Source organism: Salmo salar, chromosome 03, assembly GCF_965601325.2.
Source record: "Salmo salar chromosome 03, fSalSal1, whole genome shotgun sequence".
NCBI lineage: Eukaryota > Metazoa > Chordata > Actinopteri > Salmoniformes > Salmonidae > Salmo > Salmo salar.
In genome coordinates, this window is record NC_138293.1 from 16,249,124 (window position 1) to 16,273,936 (window position 24,813).

Sequence of the window (24,813 nt, forward strand, 5' to 3'; positions counted from 1 at the left end):
AAGAGTGCTATCCTGCTTGCTTGGGGTGGAAACACACTCAGGAGTCCTTGGCTCGGGCCAGTTTGCGTGACCATTGTCTCCGGCTGGGTTCAACCTCTATTGGGTGTAGGGCTTACTTTGTAAGGAAGATTGAGGCTGCTGGCGAAGGTTCTTCCAGTGAAAATGAGGGTTTGTGAATGGGGTTGTTTGAGGCCGGCGTAGGGCAGCAGCGGGGGTCTGAGTTGAAAGGGGTGTAATCCCAGCCGAGTGAGGCTCATTCTGGTTTCTCTGGCAGTATTCAGAGTCTGGATTCCAGGGATGATATACTATCCCTGGTTGGCTCTGGAGGGTTTCCAGAGTGTCAATCGGTTGACATAAGTCCGGGGAAGCCTGAAGCCCCGGCTTTGGATTTGGTGGGGGAGAGTGAACCATTGGTGGTTAATGCACCTTTGTTGGAGCTGTGTCGTAGGGCGGCAGATCACCTAGGGGTGGATTGTCCTTCTTCTCCCCTGCAGTGGAGTTCCTCCAGGTTACCTCCCGTCCCTACAGCAGTGATGAGTGATGAGCTAAAGGCAACCTGCGATTCCCCTCATTCAGCCAGGCTGGTGCTACCAGGTTATAGCGAGTTCATTAATAGAGGGTATGGAGGAGGCGGGGCTTGTTTGCACACCACCGATGGATAGAAAGCTGGCGAGTTACTTAACTTCAGAGGCTAACAAGGGGGCAAATCCTAGCATGGTGCTTCCGAATAAACAGTGCTGGTCCTTGGCGGATCAACTGAACAAAGTTACATCTGTCCCGCTGTACTATCCTGGCTGTGGGGGAAAGTATGGGGGCGATGGTGGTGGCTCAGTGCCACCTCTGGTTGATGTTGTCCCGGATTCCTGAGAGGGACAGGCGGATGTATTTGGATGAGACAGTTTAGTCAAAAAGGTTGTTTTGTTCGGCTATGGAGTTCTTACAGGCCAGGTTTCGAGGTGAAAAAAAAGCAGGACGTAGCTCTATGGGTCCTTTTCCCAGTAAAATCCTTTGCGGTGGCGGCCCTGCAGTTCCGAGGCGTGAAGGAAAGGGTGCAGGCCAAAGGCGGGTTGCCGCCTTGGTGCTTCTGGGCAGCGGCGGACGTCTTGGCACAGATGGCGTGCTGGTTTGAAGGAACGCAGGGTGCAAGCAGATTATTCTGTGGCGCTGGGGAAGAAGCAGACCTCTCAACCCTAGCTGGAGGCCGGGAGTGTTCTCTGGGCCCTCCTTCCCAAGCATTTACTGTGGCAACAGTGCTCCCAAGTGGCTCGGTCAATAAGGGGCAAGTTACTGGTTGCCGAAGTCCCCGAACCCGGTGTGGGCATAATAAACACAGTTCCTTCCTCACATTCAGACACACGGTTGTCAAAAGTGGTGGAAATGAAAAACAAGTATACATTTTATTAAAATAAATTAACCTAAATTATCCTAGTAGATAATGTGGCACTCCACACTGCCACGCTGGTTTCCCATATGGTGTTCATAATGAATCACAAGAGAAATTGTTGACTCCGGCTCAGCGCATTCAGTTTCTGGACCTTGTTCTGGACTCGGTGCTGAATCACGCGTTTTTGTCCCAACAGTGGAGGGTCACATTCCGGCTGGGGCCCTCGGTGCCTTTTCGCTTGTGCCTGTGGTTATTGGGTCTAATGGCCTCTATGATGCCTGTGGTGCCTCTGGGACGTCTGTTGATGCGTCTATTTCAGCGCTAGGTAATTGCTAGTGTCTGGACGCATCTCGCCACTGCCATTGGTTGCTTAGGGTTTCCCCGTCGTTGCTATCAATGAGGCGTTTCCTTCCAATATTTTAGGGCCAGCATGTGTTGGTAAGGTCTGACAACAGGGCGATGGTGGCGTACATCAACAGGCAGGGGGGGACGAGGTCTCTCTCCTAAACCTGGCACGTTATCTCCTCGTATGGCGCAGTACGGATTTCCTGTCGCTCAGGGCAAAGTATCTTCCCGGATCTCTCCACGTGGGTGCAGATCTACTTGCCAGGGGTGGTCCTATCTCTAAGGAGTGGAGACTGCACCCCTCAGTGGTTGCCCAGATATGGGACCGGTTCGGCAGGGACGACTTAAAGCTAGACACATTGCGAGAAAACGCACATTGTCAACTTCTTGTCAATGAGAGATCTGGGTGCTTTGTTGTGAGTGGATGCTTGGCATATCAGTGACCTCGGACCCTGCTCTATGCGTTCCTCCGGTGGACCTGATTCAGGCCACTGTGGAGAGGGTCCGTCAGGAAGGTCTGTTGTTGATTCTGGTGGCTCCCTGTTGGCCAAGACAACCCTGATTCCTGGAGATCCTCTGCCTGTTAGGTGGGGACCCTGTTAAAGGAGTTTCTGATGTTCTTGCAAGAGCTTTTTGAGCAGGGCCTTTCTTTTTCCATATTTAAGTTTATGTAGGGACCCATGGAGGGGTTCGTCAGGATCTATTGTCTATTGAAACCCAAGGCCGTAGATATGGCTCTGCAGGTTTGGCCCCTGGAAGGTTGAATTTGATGACAAGGGGTTTATCCTCAAACGTGATTATGACTGTATAGTTGGGCGTGTGCACCCTCTACGAGAGGGTTGTATATAAGTGGCACGAGTTTGAGGTTTGGTGTCAGGTTAAATGAGTTTCTGATGTTCTTGCAAGAGCTTTTTGAGTAGGGCCTTTCTTTTTCCATATTCAAGTGTATATGCCAGCCACCTCGGCGTGTCATGTAGCGATTGACGGCTCTACCCAGGGGTCCTATCCACTGGTGGTGCGGTTCCACATTGAGTGAGCCTCCATTGGAACAATTGGAGTCTGTAGACCTGAAGGTCCTTTCCTACAAGACTGCCCTGCTAATGGCCTTGGCGTCAGCCAAGCTTGTTGGGGATATCCACATGCTATTAGTACACCCCTGCGACTCCAAAGTGTCACAGCAGGTGCCCTGTTGTTTTGGACTTGCGGTTCCTTGTGTGAGTTCTGGCATTCCAGACTCCTTGGGTCTCTGTGTGAAAAAAATTTGAACAGCGAGGGCATAGCTGCGGGAAGTAGTGGTGCTAAGGTTGCTGCAGCACCCCCTGAAAAATCAGAATAATAAGATGTATTTTTTTTATCTTCACAAAAGTAGTGGACTGGGCCTTTACCAGTCCTCTATTAGCTGACTGATATAGCAATCTGTAGGGTAGGCCAAAAAATTATTGTATTTATTAATTTCACCTTTATTTAACCAGGTAGGCAAGTTGAGAACAGGTTCTCACTTACAATTGCGACCTGGCCAAGATAAAGCAAGCAGTTTGACACATACAACAACACAGAGTTACACATGGAGTAAAACAAACATACAGTCAATAATATAGTAGAAAAATAAGTCTATATACAAAGTGAGCAAATGAGGTGAGATAAGGGAGGTAAAGGCAAAAAAGGCCATGGTGGCGAAGTAAATACAATATAGCAAGTAAAACACTGGAATGGTAGATTTGCAGTGGAAGAAGGAATAATAATTATGCAGCCCCCTCCCCCGTCGGTGAAAGAATAGCAGCACCCCCAAACATGTTTCCCGCAGCTATGTGCAAGTTTCTATATCCCCAACAAGCTTGGCTGACACCAAGGCCATTAGCAGGGCAGTCTTGTAGGAAAGGACCTTCAGGTCTACAGACTCCAATTGTTCCAATGGAGGCTCACTCAATGTGGAACCGCACCACCAGTGGATAGGACCCCTGGGTAGAGCCGTCAATCGCTTCTATGGACTTGGGCCAATGTTAGGCCACAGTTTCCCTGTGGGTTTGAGCCTTGAGCTGCCATGGCAATGCGCGGGCTGCCTTGGTTCATTGTGCGTGTGCGCTTTACCAAGTCACGACAGGTGTTCTGTTGTTTTGGACTTGCGGTTCCTTGTACAAGTTCTGACATGTCAGGCTCTTAAGGTTCTAGGTCCCTATATGGGGTTCTGACAGTTCAAAATTCTTGGGTAAGTATCAGGGTAAGTATCAGAGAAAAAAACCATTTTGGAGCCGGTGGAGCCGGTGGAACCTGTGTGTGTGCTTGGGCTGTCGTTTGGTACCCTCTGAGCTGGCTTGGAGCATGATTGAAAGTACCCATAGTGTGTTATACCTAGTGACCAACTGAAAGGGAATGTACAGTTATGAATATAACTACTGTTCCCTGAAGGAGGGAACGAGGTATAACATATTTTGACCCCACACCATCGGGGGGTTTGGGCTCGCTGAAGAGCAGTACTGAATTTAAGAAATGTATGCGAGCCCTCATATTATAGCCAGGGAGGCGGGGCTTCTGAGGGCGGGCTCGGCATTAATTGGCCCGTTGGGCTTGATTTCAGTTTGCTTCAGGTGAATAGGATTGGTTGACCCCCTATAGTATGTTATACCCTGTTCCCTCCTTCAGGGAACAGTAGTTATATTCATAACTGTACGTTTTCTAGATAGCATCAGTAGAGTAGGAGATTCCTCCTTGTTTCAGGCACATTGTTCCTATGTTTTTCTCCGGACCAGAACTATACAGTCTGCAGTCTCGACAATCCAAACACAACTGTTTACTATGGGTTTCAACACTCTTACTGTAACTGTACGCCTGTCCACCTTGCCAATAAAGAAGTCTTCATGCTTTTGACATCATGGATGCTTATTGGGAATAACGTTGACCATGGAATGCTGCAATGATATGCATGTTTTTTTCAACACAAATCAGATGACATATTGTTATCTGAACGTATTTCAATAAGACAATCATTCTAAATCAAAACATACTTATTCTAAATACAGTCATACTAGCAAAGGGATAGAAGGCAACATGTTTTTTTTTAATCATGAGAAAATTATTGTACAGTTTGATGACAATCGATTTGTACCTTTATCCATATCTAGTCCCCTCAAGAATGGATTACCTATCAGAGAGGTGTTGGGGGTGGGTCCTAAAACTCTCAGCGACCTTAAACAGTCTCGATTGGTTTAAAAGACTGTCAGTCATCCTCTAGCTCTACTCTGAGCCCGCCCCTTCGGTGACAGGCAATCAAGTGACGCCCAAGGTTCTGCAGGTGCAACACTGGGTACTGCTGCAATAGCGCTGCAGATAAAAAAGGCTTTTCACGGTAAGCCGCATTATTTTGCGAGTCATTTAAAGAAATGATAGCACTAGAAAGGGTTAGATTATGTTTCCAGTTGTAAATCAAAGGATGGAGAGGACTAATTTAGTCGCGAAATAAGTAAGAGTAACCTTCATTTGACATATAGCGAGGCTGGAATGCTTCGCTAGCCTAGTATGCTAGCTAAGCCTAATTGCAGGGAGCCGTGTATTTTTATTGGGTGAACTGATGATTATGCTGTCAATGCGGCTGTTTAAAATAATGTAGCGTAGGTTTTCTGCCATTACAACAGCAATCATATTGAATGACCAGGAGCAACTGTTATTTGGGAAATAAACATATTTCGAAATGTTTTTCCCCCCCATTGAATGGTGCGTGAGCCATTCGAGCCCACTAACGAGCTTGAGGAAAGCAGTAGCAACTGGCTGGCTAGCTAGATAGGCGTCAAACTAGTCAGATAGCTAGCTGAACAGTGGTGACCCAATGGGATGGTCTTAGCCTAATTCATCTCCCAGTTACCAAGACCGCTTACCCATGTAAATACAAGTATCTACATACATTGTATAGCAAATGTCAAGTTACACCGCCTGGTGTAACTGCATGTCCCTGTCCATTCAATTATACAACATGCGCTAAAATCTATTTTCAAAACACTCAGCCATTGATGGGTTAGCCGATGCTTAGCCTAAGCCCTGCGGTTTCCGCCTTCTTTATCTTGGTCAGGGTGCGCATAGGCGATTTTACTGTCTGAAATGTCCAGGCAATGTAAGCAATGACTATCTACATTTTATTTATAACAAAATGTTGTTTTCATTACATTGCTTTACTATGCATGATATAAAGATTATTACGGTATCGTTTATTTATGTTTAAACCTTATACGCGCACTAGAATGTGCAGGAGCTGACTATACAGTGCCACAGGACACATTGGATGTTTCCAAGACTCCCACCGCTCAAGATAATGTTATGGAGGTCAATCAGTTTTGATCCTGTACTTTAGTGGAAACATTTATTTGAAAGCAGGCGAGGCTTGTCCTCACCACCGTTAGGATCAATCAAAGATGCCTGTAGTATCAAATGACTGAAAGAGATCTGGGAGGAGTCCAAATGTTAAGTGTCAAAATCACATTTTTATTATTATTATTATTATTATTATGGTATTAATCAATTAAATCTAGTTGCAAGGATACACAATGACATTCAAGCCATCACAAGCACACTGATGTGGATATGGGTCCTTGATACTGTAATAGGCCATACAATCAAAGCATATGCCGATTTTAAAATTCAACTGTATTTTGGTTTTAATTCAATATGTTGTACCATATCATAGCATTTCACAAAAATATTTTTAAAACATCCTTCTCTTTAGTTGATGAAATACATTTGAAGGGTGTGACTGTAATCTCAAATCAATCATTTACTAAAAGGCTTTACGGCTCATTGAAAATAGTCAGCATCAATCAGTATGATTTGACGCAATGCCGTTTTTATTGATAGTTGTCTGTCCCTTTCCCAGAGAGGTGTTAGATTATGATTCTCATTCTATTGACCACTGCCGTTGGAAGCGTTTAGAAAAAATTCTCCATAGTTATTGGTTTGATGTCAAAACATGCTGTCTTATTTCGATGTAGCAATTTTTCATAGAGAAAGTATATGTTGGATATGGGTGAGCATGAGTGAAAATAATTTGGTAGGTCTACTTGCCTGCCCATTTCCTCAGACATTTACCAAAGAGATGCTCATGGATTTCTCTGAAAAACGATCCTCTGATTGTTGACAAAGCAAATGGATAAATCTGCCATTTTGACAGAATTTTTTTTAAATATATTTTTTAAATGGGCAACAAAAGCATTAATTCAATTTGTTGTCATTCTATCCCTCCAAAGATGGCTTCCGCAACAGCCACTTATGGACAGAAGGAGTCCTCAGACCAGAACTTTGACTACATGTTCAAGATCCTGATCATTGGCAACAGCAGTGTGGGTAAGACCTCCTTCCTGTTTCGCTACGCAGACGACTCATTCACGCCGGCCTTCGTCAGCACGGTGGGCATCGACTTCAAGGTGAAGACCATCTACAGAAACGACAAGAGGATCAAGCTGCAGATCTGGGTAAGACACTGACCTTAACTAATTATATTATTCCTCTGTTGAACACAAATTGGCTCATGTATGTTATTAGGGGTATTCTTGCTTTAAAGGGATCGCTCCACCAAATTACACATTTACCTCATCTAACGGATATGTAGTTGGCTAGTTTGGGTGAAGTACAGACATTGACAGATTCAACCATTGCGGTATCTAATCCCCAACACTGGTCCTGGAGAGCTACTATACAAGGTGTGCAGGCTTTTGTTTCAACCAAGCACTTAACACACCTAATCCAACGAATAAACTGCTCGACAAGAGCATGATCGGGTGTATTAGAGCTGGACTGGAACAAAACGTACGTAGCGTTCCAGGACCAGGGTTGGTGAGTACTATTTTACCTTGTGAAATATGAATGAGCACAAAAGTCTTGGCAAGTAGGCTAGTTCTCCAAGTTTGTTGGCTATAAAGTAATGGGGGGGAAAACTGTATGGGAAATATCCCATGACAATAGGCTAGACTTGAAAGTTAGGCTTTTTATAGAGGGTGTGTTTGTTTTTGATTTTGGCCAGTCAGACCCCTATACTTCACTGCATGACAGCAGAGAGGAGCAGTATTGGTACACTAGCAGGAGGTTTGTGTCTCTCTCTCTGTCTCTGGCTCCTGTAAGAAATATGTTTAGTTCTGAAGAAGATTGGTTGTGACACTCCGTGCGTCATGGTGGGTCATCGTATCCACCCCTTTTAGCAGAGTAGACCTCACTGTGGAACAGCGCACACAGCTCAAATCTAGGGTGCTACCTTCATACATACACAAGAAGGATATTATTATTATAAGGATTATGATTACTGTATCTTGAAAAATATGATTTGATGACACATGCTCACCTAGATCTACATGTTTTTATTGAAATTTGAACGGTTTTCTCAGTTGCCAGATCCCAGGCGCATTTTATTAATGGGAGCAAATCCCCTCTCCCAAGATATTATCTTGATTTATATCCTGCTTGGCATGTATGGAATAAATCAAGATTATATGCTGTCAGTGTGGGTTTACTCTATTCATATGATCCTGTGAACATGATCATGTCTCGACGTTATAAGATCGCTGAAGCCAAAAAACAAACATGTATGCTGATAAATGTCTAGTTTTCCTAAATCTACCTCGATTCATTTTCTAAGGTGTCTATCGTTGCTGTCTCTCCTATGTGCAGCATCATTATGGCCTGGTGACGCCCATAAAACCTGCTTAAACACATCAGAAAATGGCTTTGAGGGCTATTGCATCTGTCTGTGTTATGTTACTGGAGTATCTATCGCACTGCCATCTCAGTGCTTGTTTAAAACAGAACCGTACACTGATATACTGCACTGCTGCATGTTCTGGCTATAAATTGATACTATAACTACACTTCTGACATACTAACTTTAATATTCCGTATCTTTTTTTTTTAAATCCACAACTACATTGTTATATGCAGCTACAATGTTTAAAGATGGATGTGAGGTTAAACTTAGTGCATTATTTTATGTGGTAGTACATTGTAGGGCTATTTTTGTGCCTGAGTATACATGTGTGTATGATATAATGACTGATTGTGTGATATGACATGTGCTTCTCTCAGGACACTGCTGGCCAGGAGCGGTACAGGACTATCACCACAGCCTACTACAGAGGAGCCATGGGCTTCCTGCTCATGTATGACATAACCAACGAGGACTCTTTCAATGCTGTGCAGGACTGGTACGGGACCACTGGGAAATAGCGCGTTTGTGTGTGTGTGTACAACGACTGTACTTTTGTCCGTGTATTGTGTTTATGTTCTGCAAAAGTTAAATAAATAATTTGATGACTGGGTGAAAAATGACAGCACCAATCAAGCATCAGTTGCTTTGCCTGCTTGGATGAGGGTCCATGCACGCAACTAAACATGTTCAGTATCTGGGAAGTTATAACATCCTTAATATAACTCAGTTTTTAATGTGTGTGTCAGGTCCACCCAGATTAAGACGTACTCGTGGGACAACGCCCAGGTCCTGCTGGTGGGAAACAAGTGTGACATGGAGGATGAGAGGGTGGTGGCAGCAGACCGGGGCAGGCAGCTCTCTGACCAACTGGGTGAGTTGGAACACTGGACTTAATTACCCAGTAAAATAACAACTTATCAGTTTCCTTTCACTACAAAATGAGTTTTATGTTCCTAACCTGCAGTAGTCTCTAAAAGCCGACCGTAGGCAATAGGGACTAGGCTCTTGTTTGACAACTCGACCAACAAATCACGAGGCAGACATGCCAGAATGTGGCGATTCAAAACCAAAGTTTGCAGGCTAAACCGTTGCAGTTGTTTTAGTGAAGGTAGTTGATGTAAACTAGCCACTTGTGAAATGCACTCTAAAAATAACCTCTGTGATCTCAATCTTGCTAGCTACTATTTAGTATTTTATTTAAGCGGATAAAGTAGCGATGTAGGCAGTGATGTAGTTCATCTATGTCATAAAGAGTCCATCATTGAAACCAGATCCTAGTCGCTGTTGCCTAGGTCGGGTTTTCAAGGCTAAATCTGTTACTGTGTACAGTAGAGTAATAACATTCCATTAGTTCTGGGGCAACAATATATGGACAAATTAATGTCAAGTGTTGATGATTACAACAAGTACACATCACTCGTTAGATTTCAACGTCTCTTAATTAATCAGACATCTGTCTTTCCTCTCCTCTGCAGGCTTTGAGTACTTTGAGTGCAGTGCCAAGGACAACATCAACGTGAAGCAGACGTTTGAGCGGCTGGTGGACATCATCTGTGAGAAGATGTCGGAGAGCCTGGACAACGCCGACCCCGCCGTCACAGGGGCCAAACAGGGGCCCCAGCTCACCGAGCAGCCCGAACGCCCCCACCAGGACTGTGCTTGCTAAACACACCATACGCACACACACACACACACACACCTGACCTCTCACACACCCCCTTCCTACAACCTCCTCAGCTGGTGGAAGAGGTCTGTGATGGGTTTGTGTTTCAATGGAAAAGCCGAAAAACTCCATTATTCTGTATTTCAGTCCCCCCGTCTATCTATAGGTGTTCTACTGTAAGTCCAAAGTTCACATTCCTCTGACTCCCCTTACTGCGGCCTCGAACCTGAAAGGATTTCATGGCTTTTTTCGAAGGGCCACATTGCTGATTATCTGTTTACTGTTGATAGCTTTGCTGTTTTTTGTATATGTCCCCGATTTGGCTGGTGACAGAACATATTAAGCCACCACATCCATTGGTGTGAGTGAGGTATGGTCAATATGTGATAACAAAAATTGGATGAGATTGTGTTTTCGAACATTTCTGACCAAAATCCCATGCATATTGGTTACCAGTCATGGTCATTTTCTAATATTTTTTCATTGCGGAATTTAAGAAAAAGAAAACATGATGTGTTAAGTACTGGTCCCTGTCCCTGTTTTTATTATTGTTTATTTTTTTATTTTTTTACTTTTGTTCATTTTTTTTCTTCTCACAAACCTTGATAGAGAGAGTATTGATTGATGGAGAAAGGTGTCTAAGTATAAGAGAAGAGTATGTATAAATGTTCAAAGTAAAATGAATATGCATTTTAAAATGTAAAAATATATAAACAAATAGTAAACAATTACAATATTTATGTATACATATCTGTGCATTGTGAGAGGTGCATGTTTTATTTTTATTTATTTTTTCATGGAATTTCTGTAAGCTGTTGTGGGCCACGCCCCTCTGAATCAAACTGGTTTGTTTTGCTTTAAGAACGTAGCATGCGTGAAGAATAGTTGAAAATGAAGCTTCTAATTTCTTGTCAGTGTATAACACTGCTTCTCTACAGCACAATTACCTCTTATTCATGTGTACAACACACACACACAGTCAGAACGACACTGGGTACTGCACCCATATACTACATCACTTCCCGATGTCTGGCAGTGAGTGTGGTTTGTTTTTGATTTTGTGAGGAGGACATTTTTTTATTTTTTTTTGAAGCATGTTCAACGTCGTGATTTTGCTGTTTCAGTGTAGAGAGAATTGCTTGTTGGCATATACATGAGGAAAACATAACTAGCTAGAGCCAAACGAAATGCACTCAGGCACATGAAGACATTTTGTCACTTGTCACGGCCATCTATATTTACACACAGTATATTATTTATTTATTTATTAATGAATTGGGTTTTTTGTAGATTGTTGTTTGCGGGCTGCACTATCACAGTTTAAAAAAGACGGTTATATCAGTATTGAAAAAAGATTGGTTCAAAACCAGGATGTCCTTTGAAATTAAAGTGTTGACATACTCCTGCCGGAGACACTTCCATTCCACTGTATGTTCTCCTGATCATGTACGAGCTGTTTCAATGGGGAATACTTTGTCCATGTTTTTAAACCAACCATGAAGCCGTTAGTGTGGGTGTAGTAATGCTAGTGTAAATACTGTATTCCTCTCAGAGCACTACTGTGTCAATATCCAGTCTCCTGGTTCTCCTGGATGGAAAATATTAACAGCCAACAAACCTGCTAAAGGGCATGTCTTTAACAAATACTGTTTGCTTGAAGGATTTAGGCAGAGTTCGTGCTATCCGGGATCCTTGGGACGTCCCTGCACTAAACTTTAGCTTAACCTGCACCCTGACCTTTTAACCATAACACTTACCTAACCATGAACGTAACCATTTTAAATGTCAACTTCAATGGGGGGTAGGGATGTCCCAAGGATCCCACATAGCAAAGACCCTTTAGACAGCTTTGCTTAGTCTTTCCAAAAATGACACCCGCTAGGACAAGACTTATTAGACATTTTTAGAGCTGAATAAAAGGCTTGTCATATTGTAGTAATGATAGAGAAGCATTTGGCATGTATGTCTACACTGTGGCAATTTTCAAAAAGGGAAAAGTGTTCGAAGTAGGATCAGTACTTATCACGTCCTATTATTTTTACTGCATTGTTTAACTTTAGTTTTGTTGGTTGTGTTTTGCTACAGCTGTAAACTTGCCTCTGACTTAGGTATCTGTTCAATTCAGCTATCTCTCTCTTAGCTCTCCTCCATCCTCCTCCATCCTATCTTCCCCCTGTAAATAATGTTTCTTTCTTGGGTTTTAGTCATGTGAATTGTGCTGTAACACTAACTCCAGGGAAACAAGGAATTAATAAACAAAACATAAAAGCATTGTGTGAAAAATGAGTCAACATTTATTCAAATCTGTCTTTGAGGCACATTTTTGTGTTGGGTGTACAGTAGCCTCTTGGTCCAAACTGACAATGGTATTACCCTCATCAAGCCAATAGGTGGCATAATAGTGTAGGACTCCCACTGCTACCTACCTGAAATACATTGAGGGATGCAGTTCAGTTCAAGCATTATTTTACCCCTTTTTATTTCAATGTAACAAAGCCTGTAATACAACAGGATAGAGAAAAAAAACTATAATAACTATAATATGCACCTATTCTACCCTAATCCAGAGGCTATAATAAATAGCTGACCCAATGTGTAATAGGACAGGAACTGAAATAAAGTACAGTCGGTCCACAATAACATTTGACAACAGAATAAACAATTCATAGAATTTAATAAAACAGCTTTGAGAGGTAAAATCCCGTTCAAAATGGCTACATAGGGCCAACAACGACAGCTACATTCATGGAAAGTGACAGATACAGAGTTGCACAACATTAAATTACTGTAGCCAACACGAGCTTACAAGACATGCACAATTCATATTTGCAGAAAATATAAAGACAGTATGCAAAATAAGACATGTTTTAGTAAATAAAATATACATTTGTCATTGGTAAATAAGTGCTTGTAAACAAGTAAGGCATTATATATTACACAGTAGATGACATGCGCACAATGACATCCTGGTGTTTAGTTGCACTCATTGAGATTGTCCAGTTTACATGCAGATAATGCTACCCTTGTTGGCTATGTATTATTGTCCATTGGAGAGCAGATAGTGCATTTTCCTCTGAAGAGGGCAGCAAAATTAGCCTGTTAACAACAAAATTATAGCCACATTTTTTAAGAGAGACCCATAGTGTTCCAGTTCTAATGGATTTTCAGCAATGAATTTGTATTCTATTAGAACAGGCAAATAGCCTACTGGGTTTCAGTTAGTCCATATCCCCAGAGGATAACTCTGGGGATATGGTGGGTGCATCATAGGCCTACACTATCCTCTAGTAATCTTGATCTTGGTTTGGGAGAAGTTGACATCCATTACTGACATGGTTCATAACCTTTTGTTTCAACTGGGCCACTTGCTCTCTAAGCACACTGGCTGTGGAGGCCAGTTCAGTGTTCTGTGTCTTAAGGTTTTTGACCTTGTCTTCAAGACGGGATATTCTCTCCAGCTTTCTTTTGCGGCACTTGGACGCCGCTATTCTGTTGCGCAGCTTTTTCCTCTCTGCCTTGATGCGCTCCTGGTTGTCCATGTCAATAGGAGACAAAGGCGGGCTGTCTCCAAAGCACTGCATGTCGGGGACCGTCTGCGGCTCGTCCTTCAACGCCTGGAGTCGTGACAGCGCCGCCGCAGCCGCCTGTTGATGCGCGCTCATCAGATGAGAAGGTGGTGGTGGGAATGGAATTGTATCCGTGGAATAATTCACTGTGCTGCCCAATGGGCTATTTCCATAGCCGTTCAACGTCGTGTACACTGGCAGATCTGACGGCAAGCCGATTGGGGCTGCGTTGGAGCCGATAAGGTCCAGTCTGTCCGGCGGTACGCACGTCCCCTCGCTCAGCTGGTTCTGCTTGTGAAGATCCTCAAGCGCCTTCACGAAGCCTTCGGCAAATTCCTGTTCGTCACTGGCTGACTTTGGGTAGAGGAACTGAGAGGTTGGGATCGTGGTAACCATTCCATTCGATTGGATAATCAATCGTTCAAGGTCCGGAGTCGCCAATTTCAAGAGTCCCAAGTCCGGGGAGTTCAGAATTCCCTCTGCGTCCCGAAGATTCGGTTTCAGAATCGAGCTTTGGTCATCTAGGTTTAGACTAATTTCTTTCTTCATCATGCTGTTGTAGGAATAGAGGCTTGAAATCCCTCGAGTATTCAACACATTACAAGGGTAGAGGGTTGTTTCCATTCTAACCCCTCACACGAGGGTATGTTGAGGTTTACGCATAAACTAAGGCGATTCAACCGCAATAAAACACACAGTTCAGGTTACAGTTTCCTGTATTTTTCCTATCTTCAAACTCTGGTTCCCCTTTACCTGTACCCCTGAGGCTAAAACAATAGTCGTGGCTTGGCTTTTTCTGTTCTTCTCGCCCGTATGAACTCTTTTCACAGATGGCACAACTGGTATGCGTACACCCAACCCTCTGCTTGTTTTTTACCCCTAAAAATTCCATTATGTCACTTTAGCGCGCTAAGATTGGCCCAAAATGACGTTTGTTTCCGGTCTGATTTAAATAAGGGGCCGAACCAGTCCATATTGCCATGGAGACTTTAGGTAAACTGCAAACAGTGCGGTGCATTGTGGTTTGATGTCATAAAATAGAACGCTCAGGGTCGCCAAAAGAAACTGAACAGGGAAGGAACTAGGGAGGGGCACAGAAGGTTTCTTCAGCTATCTTGACTAGTCCAGTCTTTAGAGAAACTTAGACAATGTTCCCACGCCAACTTGACAGCTGTATGTAAATGAACACACGTATATACTTTCATTTACCAGCCCCAAACGTGTGTGAGTGTCATTGTGACAGTCTATTCTTCATTGCAAGTGATCTATTTTGGTTCCAATTCCAAACATTCTCACAGCTCTGTCCAGTTTAGGATATATGATGACAAAGAAGTAGACTAAGCTACATCTGGGGATACATTGTAGCAAGTCAAGGCACATAAAAAACATGGGCTCAGGAATCATAGGTATGCAGTCAGTCACTGAATGGAAACATCTGACCTCATAAATTGCTGACATTAGTCTTTTAATACTGTCTTCCGATCCAAACACATTTCTAATAGAGATTGCACAGCTTGGTGCAAATAAACTAAGAGGTGGTTTATTTGGGAAGTAATTACCGATAGGTTTTAACAGAAATGAGGAAGGAGATACTGCAGAGGGATAAAGAAACCATTTTGTTTTTTTAGAAGCCAATGTTTGACAAAGAACTCAACTCAAAATTCTTAGAATGGTTAGTAGCCTATACACTGAGTACAAAACACCCATTCTTTCCATAACATAGACTGACCAGGTGAATTGAGGAAAGCTATGATCCCTTACTGATGTCACTTGTCAATCCACAGATGAAGGAGAGGAGACAGGATAAAGAAGTATTTTTAGACCTTGTGACAATTGAGACATGGATTTGTATGTGTGCCATTCACAGGGTGATTTAAGTGCCTTTGCATGGGGTATGGTAGTAGGTGCCAGGTCCACCGGTTTGAGTGTGTCAAGAACTGCAATGCCGCTGGGTTTTCCAGTGTGTATCAAGAATGGTCCACCACCGAAAGGACATCCAGCCAGTTTGACACAGCTGTGAGAAGCATTGGAGTCAACATAGGCCAGCATCCCTGTGGAATGCTTTTGACACCTTGTAGAATTGAGGATGTTCTGAGGGCCAAAGGGAGTGCAACTCAATATGGGGCAATTAGGCCTCTCACAGTCGGTGTTCCAAATCATCCCAAAGGTGTTCGATGGGGTTGAGGCCAGGGCTCTGTGCATGCCAGTCAAGTTCTCGCTTTGTGCATGGGGGCATTGTCATGCTGAAACAGGAAAGGGCCTTCCCCAAACTGTTGCCTCAAAGTTGGAAGCACAGAATCGTCCAGAATGTCATTGAATGCTGTAGCGTTAAGATTTCCCTTCACGTCTAGCCCGAACCATAAAAATCAACCCCAGACCATTATTCTTCCTCCACCAAACTTTATAGTTGGCACTTTGCATTTGGGCAGGTAGCGTTCTCCTGGCATCGACCAAACCCAGATTCATCCGTCACGCTGCCAGATGGTGAAGCGTGATTCATCACTCCAGAGAATACGTTTCCACTGCTCCAGAGTCCAATGGCGGCGAGCTTTACACCACTCCAGCCGACGCTTGGTAATCTTAGGCTTGTGTGCAGCTATTCGGCCATGGAAACCCATTTCATGAAGCTCCCGACAAACAGTTATTTTGCTGATGTTGCTTCCAGAGGCAGTTTGGAACTCAGTAGAGAGTGTTGCAACCGAGGAAAGACGATTTTTACGCGTTACGCGCTTCAGTACTCGGTGGTCCCGTTCTGTGAGCTTGTGTGGCCTACCACTTCGTGACTGAGCCGTTGTTGCTCCTAGTCATTTCCACTTCATAATAATAGCACTTACAGTTGACCTGGGCAGCTCTAGCAGTGCAGAAATTTAATGAACTGACTTGTTGGAAAGGTGGCATCCTATGACCGCGCCACACTGAAAGTCACTGAGCTCTTCAGTAAGGCCATTTTACTGAAATGTTTGTCTATGGAGATTGCATGGCTGTGTGCTCGATTTTATACAACTGTCAGCAACGGGTGTGGCTGAAATCGCCGAATCCACTAATTTGAAGAGGTGTCCACATACTTTCTATATATAGGGTATCTGCCCAGAAATATCAGACATCTGCTGGTTAAGGCATGAGAGATCTACCACCTTGGAACAGAAAGCCCCAAACGGTGATGGCTGTCTGCTATTGCTATGAATAGCCCAGCGCATTGGGTGGTACTAGTCAGCCATAATAGCCAATAACCCCCCGTAGGAAGGGAAGATGTACTGTCTGCATCAACACCACAGAATAGCAAGGGCATCATTTGTTTCTATGGCAACGTTGACATAGGCTGTGACGCAAGAGCAGGTGAATGATTGGGGGAAGGGGATTAAGGTTGTTGAAGACTGCAGTGCAGAATGCAAGGGTGGTGAATGGGGGATCGCACTGTGTGTGTGTGTGTGTGTGTGTGTGTGTGTGTGTGTGTGTGTGTGTGTGTGTTTATAGGTGGGCGTCAATATATTCAGATATACATCTTCCAGCATTCTGTATATGGTGTATTAAATAGCCTTTGATGGTTTGTTCAGGGAAAATCAGATTTTGTAGAATAGAATGAATTCAAAATACATATGGTTAGGATGTCATCAATTGAAAGATGTTCCGTTAGTGAAGTCATCTCCCTTTGATGTCTCTTTTTTGGAATAGATTGCACCTTCCTTCACAGCACATGAAAAACAAACCCCAACCAAAAGCTTCCTATTTTGACAGAAACAACTGCCTTTTATTTTCCATCCATATTCAGCATGGCATTTAGAATCAGGCATTCAGAAGGCAGTGGCTAGAACGTATGAGTCATGTCCTGAAACAGGGGTGTGGACTGAATACAAACCATAAGTTGTTGTGGTGAACAGATATCAAAATGGGAGTGCCTTTATGAAAACATAAACACCAACCCAGATGGTTTTAAAGAGTATTTCAACATAATACAAATGTATTTCATTATATATTTTTCCACTCAAATTCAATTTACTGATTCATTTCTTGCTTCACAGAAATGTGATAAAGCTAAGATGAGAGCTAAAGTGAGATGTAACAGCATTTACATGCTTGTACTGAAGTGTACAATAGCTGACACAATGAATACCCTACCAGGTGCTATGACTTTAAAGGCCTCTACAGCTGGGATTGCTAAATTCTGCTGAAGCTGTCCCAATTTTGCGAGTTGGGAAAACATTTGATTTTATTATAGGCAAATTGTCAATGTTACCAAATAAAGTGATTATAAATGCATGGGGGAAATAAATCTGATTCTGAACATAAGAATTGAAAGGCCAAATAAACAAAAATGTATAAGCCTTTAAAAATATATCAATATGTACTTCAAGGTCTCAAGAGAGAAGAAGACACCGATTGAACGCAACTAGTGGGCACCGCTAACTAGCTAGCCATTTCACATCAGTTACACTCACCCCTCTTTGACCTCCACCTTCTCCTGGGAGAAGAGAAAGGATTTACTCCGCCCAAAATCTGTCCTCATGAGATAAGCCATTTTTTGTATGGAGGTCTATGAGAGAGCGTTGAATTACATGAGGCTTATTTGATCTAATAGAGGTTTAGTAATGTGGGCCTCCTGAGTGGCGCAGAGTTCTAAGTCACTGCATTGTGGTGCTTAAAGCGTCACTATAGACCCGGGTTCAATCCTGGGCTGGGTCGGCACAGAATTGGCCCAGCATTGTTAGGGGAGGGTTTGGCCGTGGAGGCTTTACTGCAGGCTGACTTTGGTTGAACAGTGTTTTCTTTCGACACTAAACTTAACTTGTTTTATTTTGTTTCTTTACCCCATTTTCTCCCCAATTGCGATCCTGTCTCATCGCTGCAACTCCCCAACGGGTTCGAGTCATGCGTCCTCCAAAACACCAAAACACTTAAAGAAACAAAATTAAATAAGTTTAGTAATGTTTAGGCTGTTACAAATGTACTGAAATAAGTGGATGCATGTGGCATTGTGGCAACTTTGAGAAAAATTACTTAGTTGTGCCTGTTGTTCACATGCGTATCTGCCCTCTCATTGGCTAGAATGGTCCCACTTGATCTCGCCTGCCTTTAATCATAGAGCCCCACAGTGGAGGGGTCATAGTACCCATAAAATCTAGCGTTCAAACAGGGAAATGGTTCCAGTCATTTTTCCACCATAACTTTTTCAGGGCTATGTTTCGTGTAGGCTTACCCTGGCGTGACATTTTGATAACGATATAAATCTCTCTCGGAAAAGGTTACTTTTATCAATATATTCGGCTCTATTTACTCTCAGATTCAAAAATGCTAATTAGCATCAAAGTAGACATCATGCATAACTACAAATCCCTGCAAGCTCCTGCACGTCATTTCTAGCTGATACCTTCGCTAACAGTTATTGTGTCAATTTAAAACTTGCACTAGACAGTTCACAGAATTGTCAATTTAAAGAAATGTAGCCAATTTATTAATTACTACATTTATCTAACATTAGATAGTTAATCCAGAGATTCTTACCTTTGCCTCGATTCGGCAGTCTCGTCCAGATCGTCATGGCATTTGTAGTTCTTTATGGTAGCCACATTAGCAGCTAATTAGCATTTCATTTTGGGGGGGTAAATACAGACGAATATATTGATAAAAGTCACCTTGTCCTAGAGAACTGTATGTGGTTATCAAAATGTCACGCCAGGGAAAGCCTACACAAAACGCATCCCTTATTTTAAGTACTTCTAAAATCCCTATGGGGGAAAATTAATGGTGGACAAATTATTGGAACCATGTCCCTGTTTGACCGCTAGGCTTTATGGGTATTATGACTCATACTGTGGACTATTGAGGACATGTATTTCCACTGTTAGAGTGGTCACTGGGCTATAATATATCATCTTTGGCAGAGCCCAACAAATTTATCCTGATCAACAGCATCAATATAACAGAGATTTGCTTCCATCCCTCAACCTGGCCTCGAACCAGGAACCCTCGAAACACACAGATATCGGTCCCCACGAAGCATAGCTACCTATCGCTCCACAAAAGCCACGGCCCGTACGGAATTAAGGGAAACAACTACTTCAGTCTCAGAGCGAGTGACGTCGCCGATTAAACGCTACTAGCGTACACCGCTAACTAGCTAGACATTTCACATCGGTTATATTATGTCATTTCAACAAAAGGTTAAGCCAAATTGGTCAAATAATTGAGCTCATGCGCTGATCATGAATTCCATTGCAGTATGCGGCGATATGTGGCTGGATGTTGAGGTATAGAGTAGTGTTGTCAACAGTGTAGAAGGACTGGAAGAAACCGAGAACGCTCGCTCGAGCTCTTGCAAAAATAATGAATAGATAGCAGAATAGAATCGAGGAGGAATTCTCAACTCATCGAGGTTGAAAAAGAGTAGATTAACGTTACATTCTTGCAGAATTTACTATAATTCACAAATAATGGCGACTAAAAGGACGGTAATAGTGACAGGTAAGTGATTTATGTAGCCTATACGGTCTTATAGTTTGCTGTCAGTTCTCTATAAACTTTTGATTAAAATGAGTTGCCTAACTATTAAAGATTGGAATTACTTGTATATTGTGTCATCTTGAAAACGACATTGTTCCTCAACTACTGTACAACTACTGACCGTCTACTGTACAGTATTATGCATGTTCATCTTACATTCACAAAGCCTGTCTGTCAGGTTGAAATGTATGAATTGTAATGGTGAGGCAGACCAACCTATGACAGACAGATCAAGTCAGAGGCGATAATGTAGCCATTTATGGATCGTTGTAGCCATTCAGCCATTTATGGGTACATGTTTGCCTTGTCGTGATACTATTGTGAATGATGCTGGCTAAATTCGTGCTGACAAGAAGCATATTCTTACCCTACTCTTCTCCCCTGATATAACTTAAATGGAAATTGTAGTATAGTGTCATCTCATCTATAAAACCCATGCACTCATTGGCATATATTGTGTTACAATTGATTATACATGTCAGCTGTTGTAATAGATAATATTTAACTTGAGATAACCGTTAGACTTCGAACTAAGATTATTGTGACTTTCATTTAGATAGGGGTAGAGTGATAAGCAGCTATAAAAATAACAATGTAATGTGGCATTGGTGTATACTGGTGTTACTAGCCGAGGACTTAAAAGGCTATCAATATCATCTATCTTTTTTTTAGGGTTTGAACCTTTTGGCGATCACACCGTGAATGCTAGCTGGGTGGCAGTGCAGGTAAGTGAGTTTGTTGCGTGTTCTGTATGGTGCATTATTAAGAGGTCTATTCTTATTGGCAACACCTTACATTGATTTCCACATGACTTGTAACACAAAATTGTATCACATTACATGACATTTAAGAATAATGAGTTAATTGCATAATAGGGCCTAATGAATATGTGTTTCATGTTAATACACAAGTGGATATTAGCGTTTCATGTTAATACACAAGTGGAATAAGGAATGATCTGCTTTAGCACTTCTGTCGTAACAGCAAACGCTTAATGACTTAACAATGAATAAGTAATAACTTTTCACTATTTAACAATGTATGAATGCAATGTTGTTACTATAGTAATTAGTGTTACCACAACAGGTGTAAAAGCAACCGGTTTTTACAACCTTGAGGCACAACAAACGCCTCAAAAGGAACAATAAAGCTTTATCGAATTAAATATGGTTTGTGGTTCCTTACACACTTCCTGTTTCCTCTGTGTACAGGAACTGGAGCGGTTGGGCTTGGGTCAGAGTGTGGACCTATATGTCTGTGAGGTGCCAGTGGAGTACCAGGCAGTTCAGAGTCTACTGCCATCTCTATGGAAACAGCATCAGCCACAGGTAGCCACAGGAAATCACTGCAAATGTCAAGTGTTGTTCCTCACAATATATTTTTTTACTGCATGGTAAAAGGCATTAGTAATAGTGTTCGACAGGTGCACCCTTACTGTATGACACCTAGGCTACAGTTTGAAATATAATGACAAGATGTAGAGTCTCTATTGGTATAACTAATTTAACAGTGGCTACATTTAACACACATTCTCTTCTCCGTGGGTCAACAGTTGGTGGTCCATGTCGGGGTCTCTGGGATAGCCACCACAGTCACCCTGGAGAAATGTGGCCACAACCACGGCTACAAGCGGGTGGACAACTGCAGCTTCTGTCCAGACTCTCAGTGTTGCATGGACGGTGGTCCTGACTGCATCGATTCAGTCATAGACATGGACCTGGTCTGCAAGAGGGTCAACTCCTCAAGGCTTGGCGTGGCAGTGTCAGTATCAAAGGATGCAGGCCGGTGAGTGCTGTGCTCGACTCTACTCTCATTCAACCACTATTTATGATCTCGTACTTTTTTCAATGAAATTACATTAAAGGGAAAGTTCACCCAAATTACAAATGTATCCTATCTATGATCTTTAATTGTAGCATACATTCTAGGTATTGATAAGATGTTATATAATAATGTGGGTGGTCTGTCCCTTTGTAATCTGAAGTTGCCACTTCAGAAATCCCATTTACCTAAATGGCAAATCCATTGATTCTGATCAAAGCTAATGTCTTCTGTTGTCTCTTTAACTCTAACTTAACCTTTGATCTGGTCAGATACCTGTGTGACTACACCTACTACACGTCGCTGTACCTGGGGAAGGGCAGGTCAGCGTTTGTGCACGTTCCTCCACTAGAGAAACCGTACAGTGCCCAGGACCTTGGCAGAGCCTTGCAGGCCGTAGTGGGGGAGATGCTGGAGCTTGTGGGTCAATCTGAGGATGATGACCATGACCACCACCACTGCAGCCACCAGCACCATCAGCACGCTCACTAAAGAATGACTTCCGGTGACCTCTGTCCTCAACTCACTGCTCCTGTCCCCAATGGACAGATAAAGCACTTAAAGCTGGAATCCTTAATTGAAACAATAACAAAGTGGTGACCCCGCCTCTGTTTTGGTAAAAACCTGAGGGATGGGCCTGAAGAAATGTAACCACTCTCAAATTCATAGACAGAGCTATATGCTGACTGACCATCCATGATATCAAAATTATAGTTTTAACCATGTTTTGAGGATATACAGTGTTTGTTTACATTTAGTTTGCATACAAACATTGTAGTACAAGAAGCTTATCTTTTGGGTTCTGATGGGGTATGAAATTTGACCTAAGCTCATGAGGCATTCATAAGTTATATTCGTCAAGAATCAATGGTTATATAGCACAAGTCCAAAAATGGATGTAGCAACTAAAGATTCTAGCTTTAAGGACAGATACAACTGATACCCCACTAAGCAGTAGCTAAAGAGAGGGCTATCAGCACTCCCCCTGAACTAGAGAAAGGGAGAGTATGTGAATGAGAATAGGCAGAGCAATGGATGGATCCATCAGAGGAGGATGGTGGGAGGGGCTATAGGAGGACAGGTTCATTTTAATGGTTGAAATGGAATCAATTGAATGGTATCAAACACTTTGAAACAGCGTGTTTGACTCCGTTCCATTGATTCCATTCCAACCATTACAATGAGCCCATCCTCCTATGGCTCCTCACACCAGCCTCCTCTGGTATACACGTATATTATACCAATGGCTCTGGGTATGGATATTTGACTGTATTTCACAAAGAAACTCTTCTTTTTTATTTTATTTAATCTTTATTTAACAAGGCAAGTCAGTTAAGAACAAATTCTTATTTACAATGACAGCCTACCAAATGGCCTCCTGCGGAGATGGGTCTGGGAATAAAATAAAAATATAGGACAAAACACATCACGACGAGACAACACAACGCTACATAAAGAGAGGCCTAAAACAACAACATAGCATAGCAGCAACACAAGACGACACACTGTAATGGTCCAATAAATGATGCTGTAGATGAGATAACCATTGGCTGCGTTTTAAACTCATAAAAGACACACCCTAGTCCACTTATCCTCGCTTTATGCTATGCTCTTGGAGTAATCCCTGCGGCCATCTTGGCCGTCGGTCCAAACGATTAGCCAAAGCAAGGGAAGTTCGCAACGTAAATCCCTCAGCCCTCGTTTTTTATAGTTTGTAGTGTACAATTATGTTCACTTCGGGGCTTGAGACGCCCCATAATTCAATTCGCGTCTCGTAAAAGTAATTATGTTTTTGTTTGGTTAGCTTTTGGAAATTGTATAAATAAAAATGTTTCCTTCTTCAGAAGTTCCAGCTAGGCAGGCTAATGTTAGTTACATTTACATTTACATTTAAGTCATTTAGCAGACGCTCTTATCCAGAGCGACTTACAAAGTTAGCTAATAAATTTGCTAGCTATCATACAGTAAGCGTATATTAATAATTATATAGTTAATATAAGTAGACATGCGATCATAATTGACTGTAGCGCATATAAAGCACCCACAAGCTACCGGTGGCTGAAAACACAATATTCGTGGGACGAACGAGTGACGAAATTCCGGGCAAGGGCAGTCCATTTAACATTCCTTCCTCCCTTGCCCCTTGCCCGACAAGTGTAAACTCGTCAGACGTCATGGTACGTCATCAGACGTTTGAGGGCTGAGGGGAGAGGGTGTGTCTTTGAAGTGTTTGGAATGCAGCCATCTTTGGATATTCAGTGTGCACTGATGTGTGCTTTTAAGCCACATCGTCCTGACAGCTGTATGACTGGCTGCTTCTCACTATTTTAAATAGTTCCCTTTTTAGTTCCTTATTCCCCTCACAAATCACTCTCGCTTTGACATAATGGTCAACGTAGCGTGCCATTTCTTGTATCATCTCTACCCCCCCCCATCATGTGTTTAATATTTGTTGTGAAATTGTACAATATCAGTATATTGTATAGTGTACAATATAAGGACACAACAATATGTTTTCTTTGATTAATGTACTTCAACCATGTGTTATTATCTCAGGTAATTTATTGCATATACAATCAATATTTGCAATGTGATGAATAATGATATGGAAATGTTTATTTTGTCTTTGGTATCTGTATTCTCTACTTCAGAATATGGTCTAATGCTGTGATTAAACCACTTAAAGGAAAATTTAAGCCAATATGCTTAAGCCATACCAAGTAAAATAACTATTGGTAAACCTGTAGTAGGCCTGTAGTATGTGCTCTTCTTCCTATGAATTCATCATTTACATCTATTGCAATTGGAAAGAATTTGATTGAATGCCATCTTACTTACATAATATTACCAGGAAAGGGTA

General features: G+C 42.5%; 3 protein-coding genes across 3 annotated transcripts; 2 read left to right on the plus strand and 1 right to left on the minus strand.

Moving 5' to 3' along the window:
- The first annotated feature begins 4,978 nt into the window (after positions 1-4,978).
- LOC106599022 (ras-related protein Rab-3A) lies at positions 4,979-12,339 on the plus strand. Its single transcript, XM_014190067.3, has 5 exons — positions 4,979-5,072; positions 6,958-7,182; positions 8,783-8,901; positions 9,152-9,276; positions 9,881-12,339. The coding sequence occupies exons 2-5, from the start codon at positions 6,958-6,960 to the stop codon at positions 10,069-10,071; spliced, it is 660 nt and encodes a 219-aa protein (XP_014045542.1). The 5' UTR covers positions 4,979-5,072; the 3' UTR covers positions 10,072-12,339.
- A 386-nt stretch (positions 12,340-12,725) lies between these two features.
- Positions 12,726-14,497, minus strand: LOC106599020 (transcription factor JunD). Its single transcript, XM_014190066.3, has one exon. It carries the CDS (start codon positions 14,256-14,258, stop codon positions 13,353-13,355), a length of 906 nt encoding a protein of 301 aa, XP_014045541.1. The 5' UTR covers positions 14,259-14,497; the 3' UTR covers positions 12,726-13,352.
- A 4,949-nt stretch (positions 14,498-19,446) lies between these two features.
- On the plus strand, positions 19,447-24,693 carry LOC106599023 (pyroglutamyl-peptidase 1). Its single transcript, XM_014190068.3, has 5 exons — positions 19,447-20,093; positions 20,805-20,857; positions 21,344-21,460; positions 21,685-21,917; positions 22,226-24,693. The coding sequence occupies exons 1-5, from the start codon at positions 20,063-20,065 to the stop codon at positions 22,443-22,445; spliced, it is 654 nt and encodes a 217-aa protein (XP_014045543.1). The 5' UTR covers positions 19,447-20,062; the 3' UTR covers positions 22,446-24,693.
- The last annotated feature ends 120 nt before the right edge of the window (positions 24,694-24,813 follow it).

Excerpts from the sequence above, each read along its gene's own strand:
- LOC106599023 (XM_014190068.3), top strand. The coding sequence starts at position 20,063 with ATGGCGACTAAAAGGACGGTAATAGTGACAG. Across the intron at positions 20,858-21,343 it reads CTAGCTGGGTGGCAGTGCAG|GAACTGGAGCGGTTGGGCTT; the intron begins GTAAGTGAGTTT and ends CTCTGTGTACAG. Across the intron at positions 21,918-22,225 it reads GTATCAAAGGATGCAGGCCG|ATACCTGTGTGACTACACCT; the intron begins GTGAGTGCTGTG and ends TGATCTGGTCAG.
- LOC106599022 (XM_014190067.3), top strand. The coding sequence starts at position 6,958 with ATGGCTTCCGCAACAGCCACTTATGGACAGAAGGAGTCCTCAGACCAG. Across the intron at positions 7,183-8,782 it reads GGATCAAGCTGCAGATCTGG|GACACTGCTGGCCAGGAGCG; the intron begins GTAAGACACTGA and ends TGCTTCTCTCAG. Across the intron at positions 8,902-9,151 it reads TTCAATGCTGTGCAGGACTG|GTCCACCCAGATTAAGACGT; the intron begins GTACGGGACCAC and ends TGTGTGTGTCAG.
- LOC106599020 (XM_014190066.3), bottom strand. The coding sequence starts at position 14,258 with ATGGAAACAACCCTCTACCCTTGTAATGTGTTGAATACTCGAGGGATT.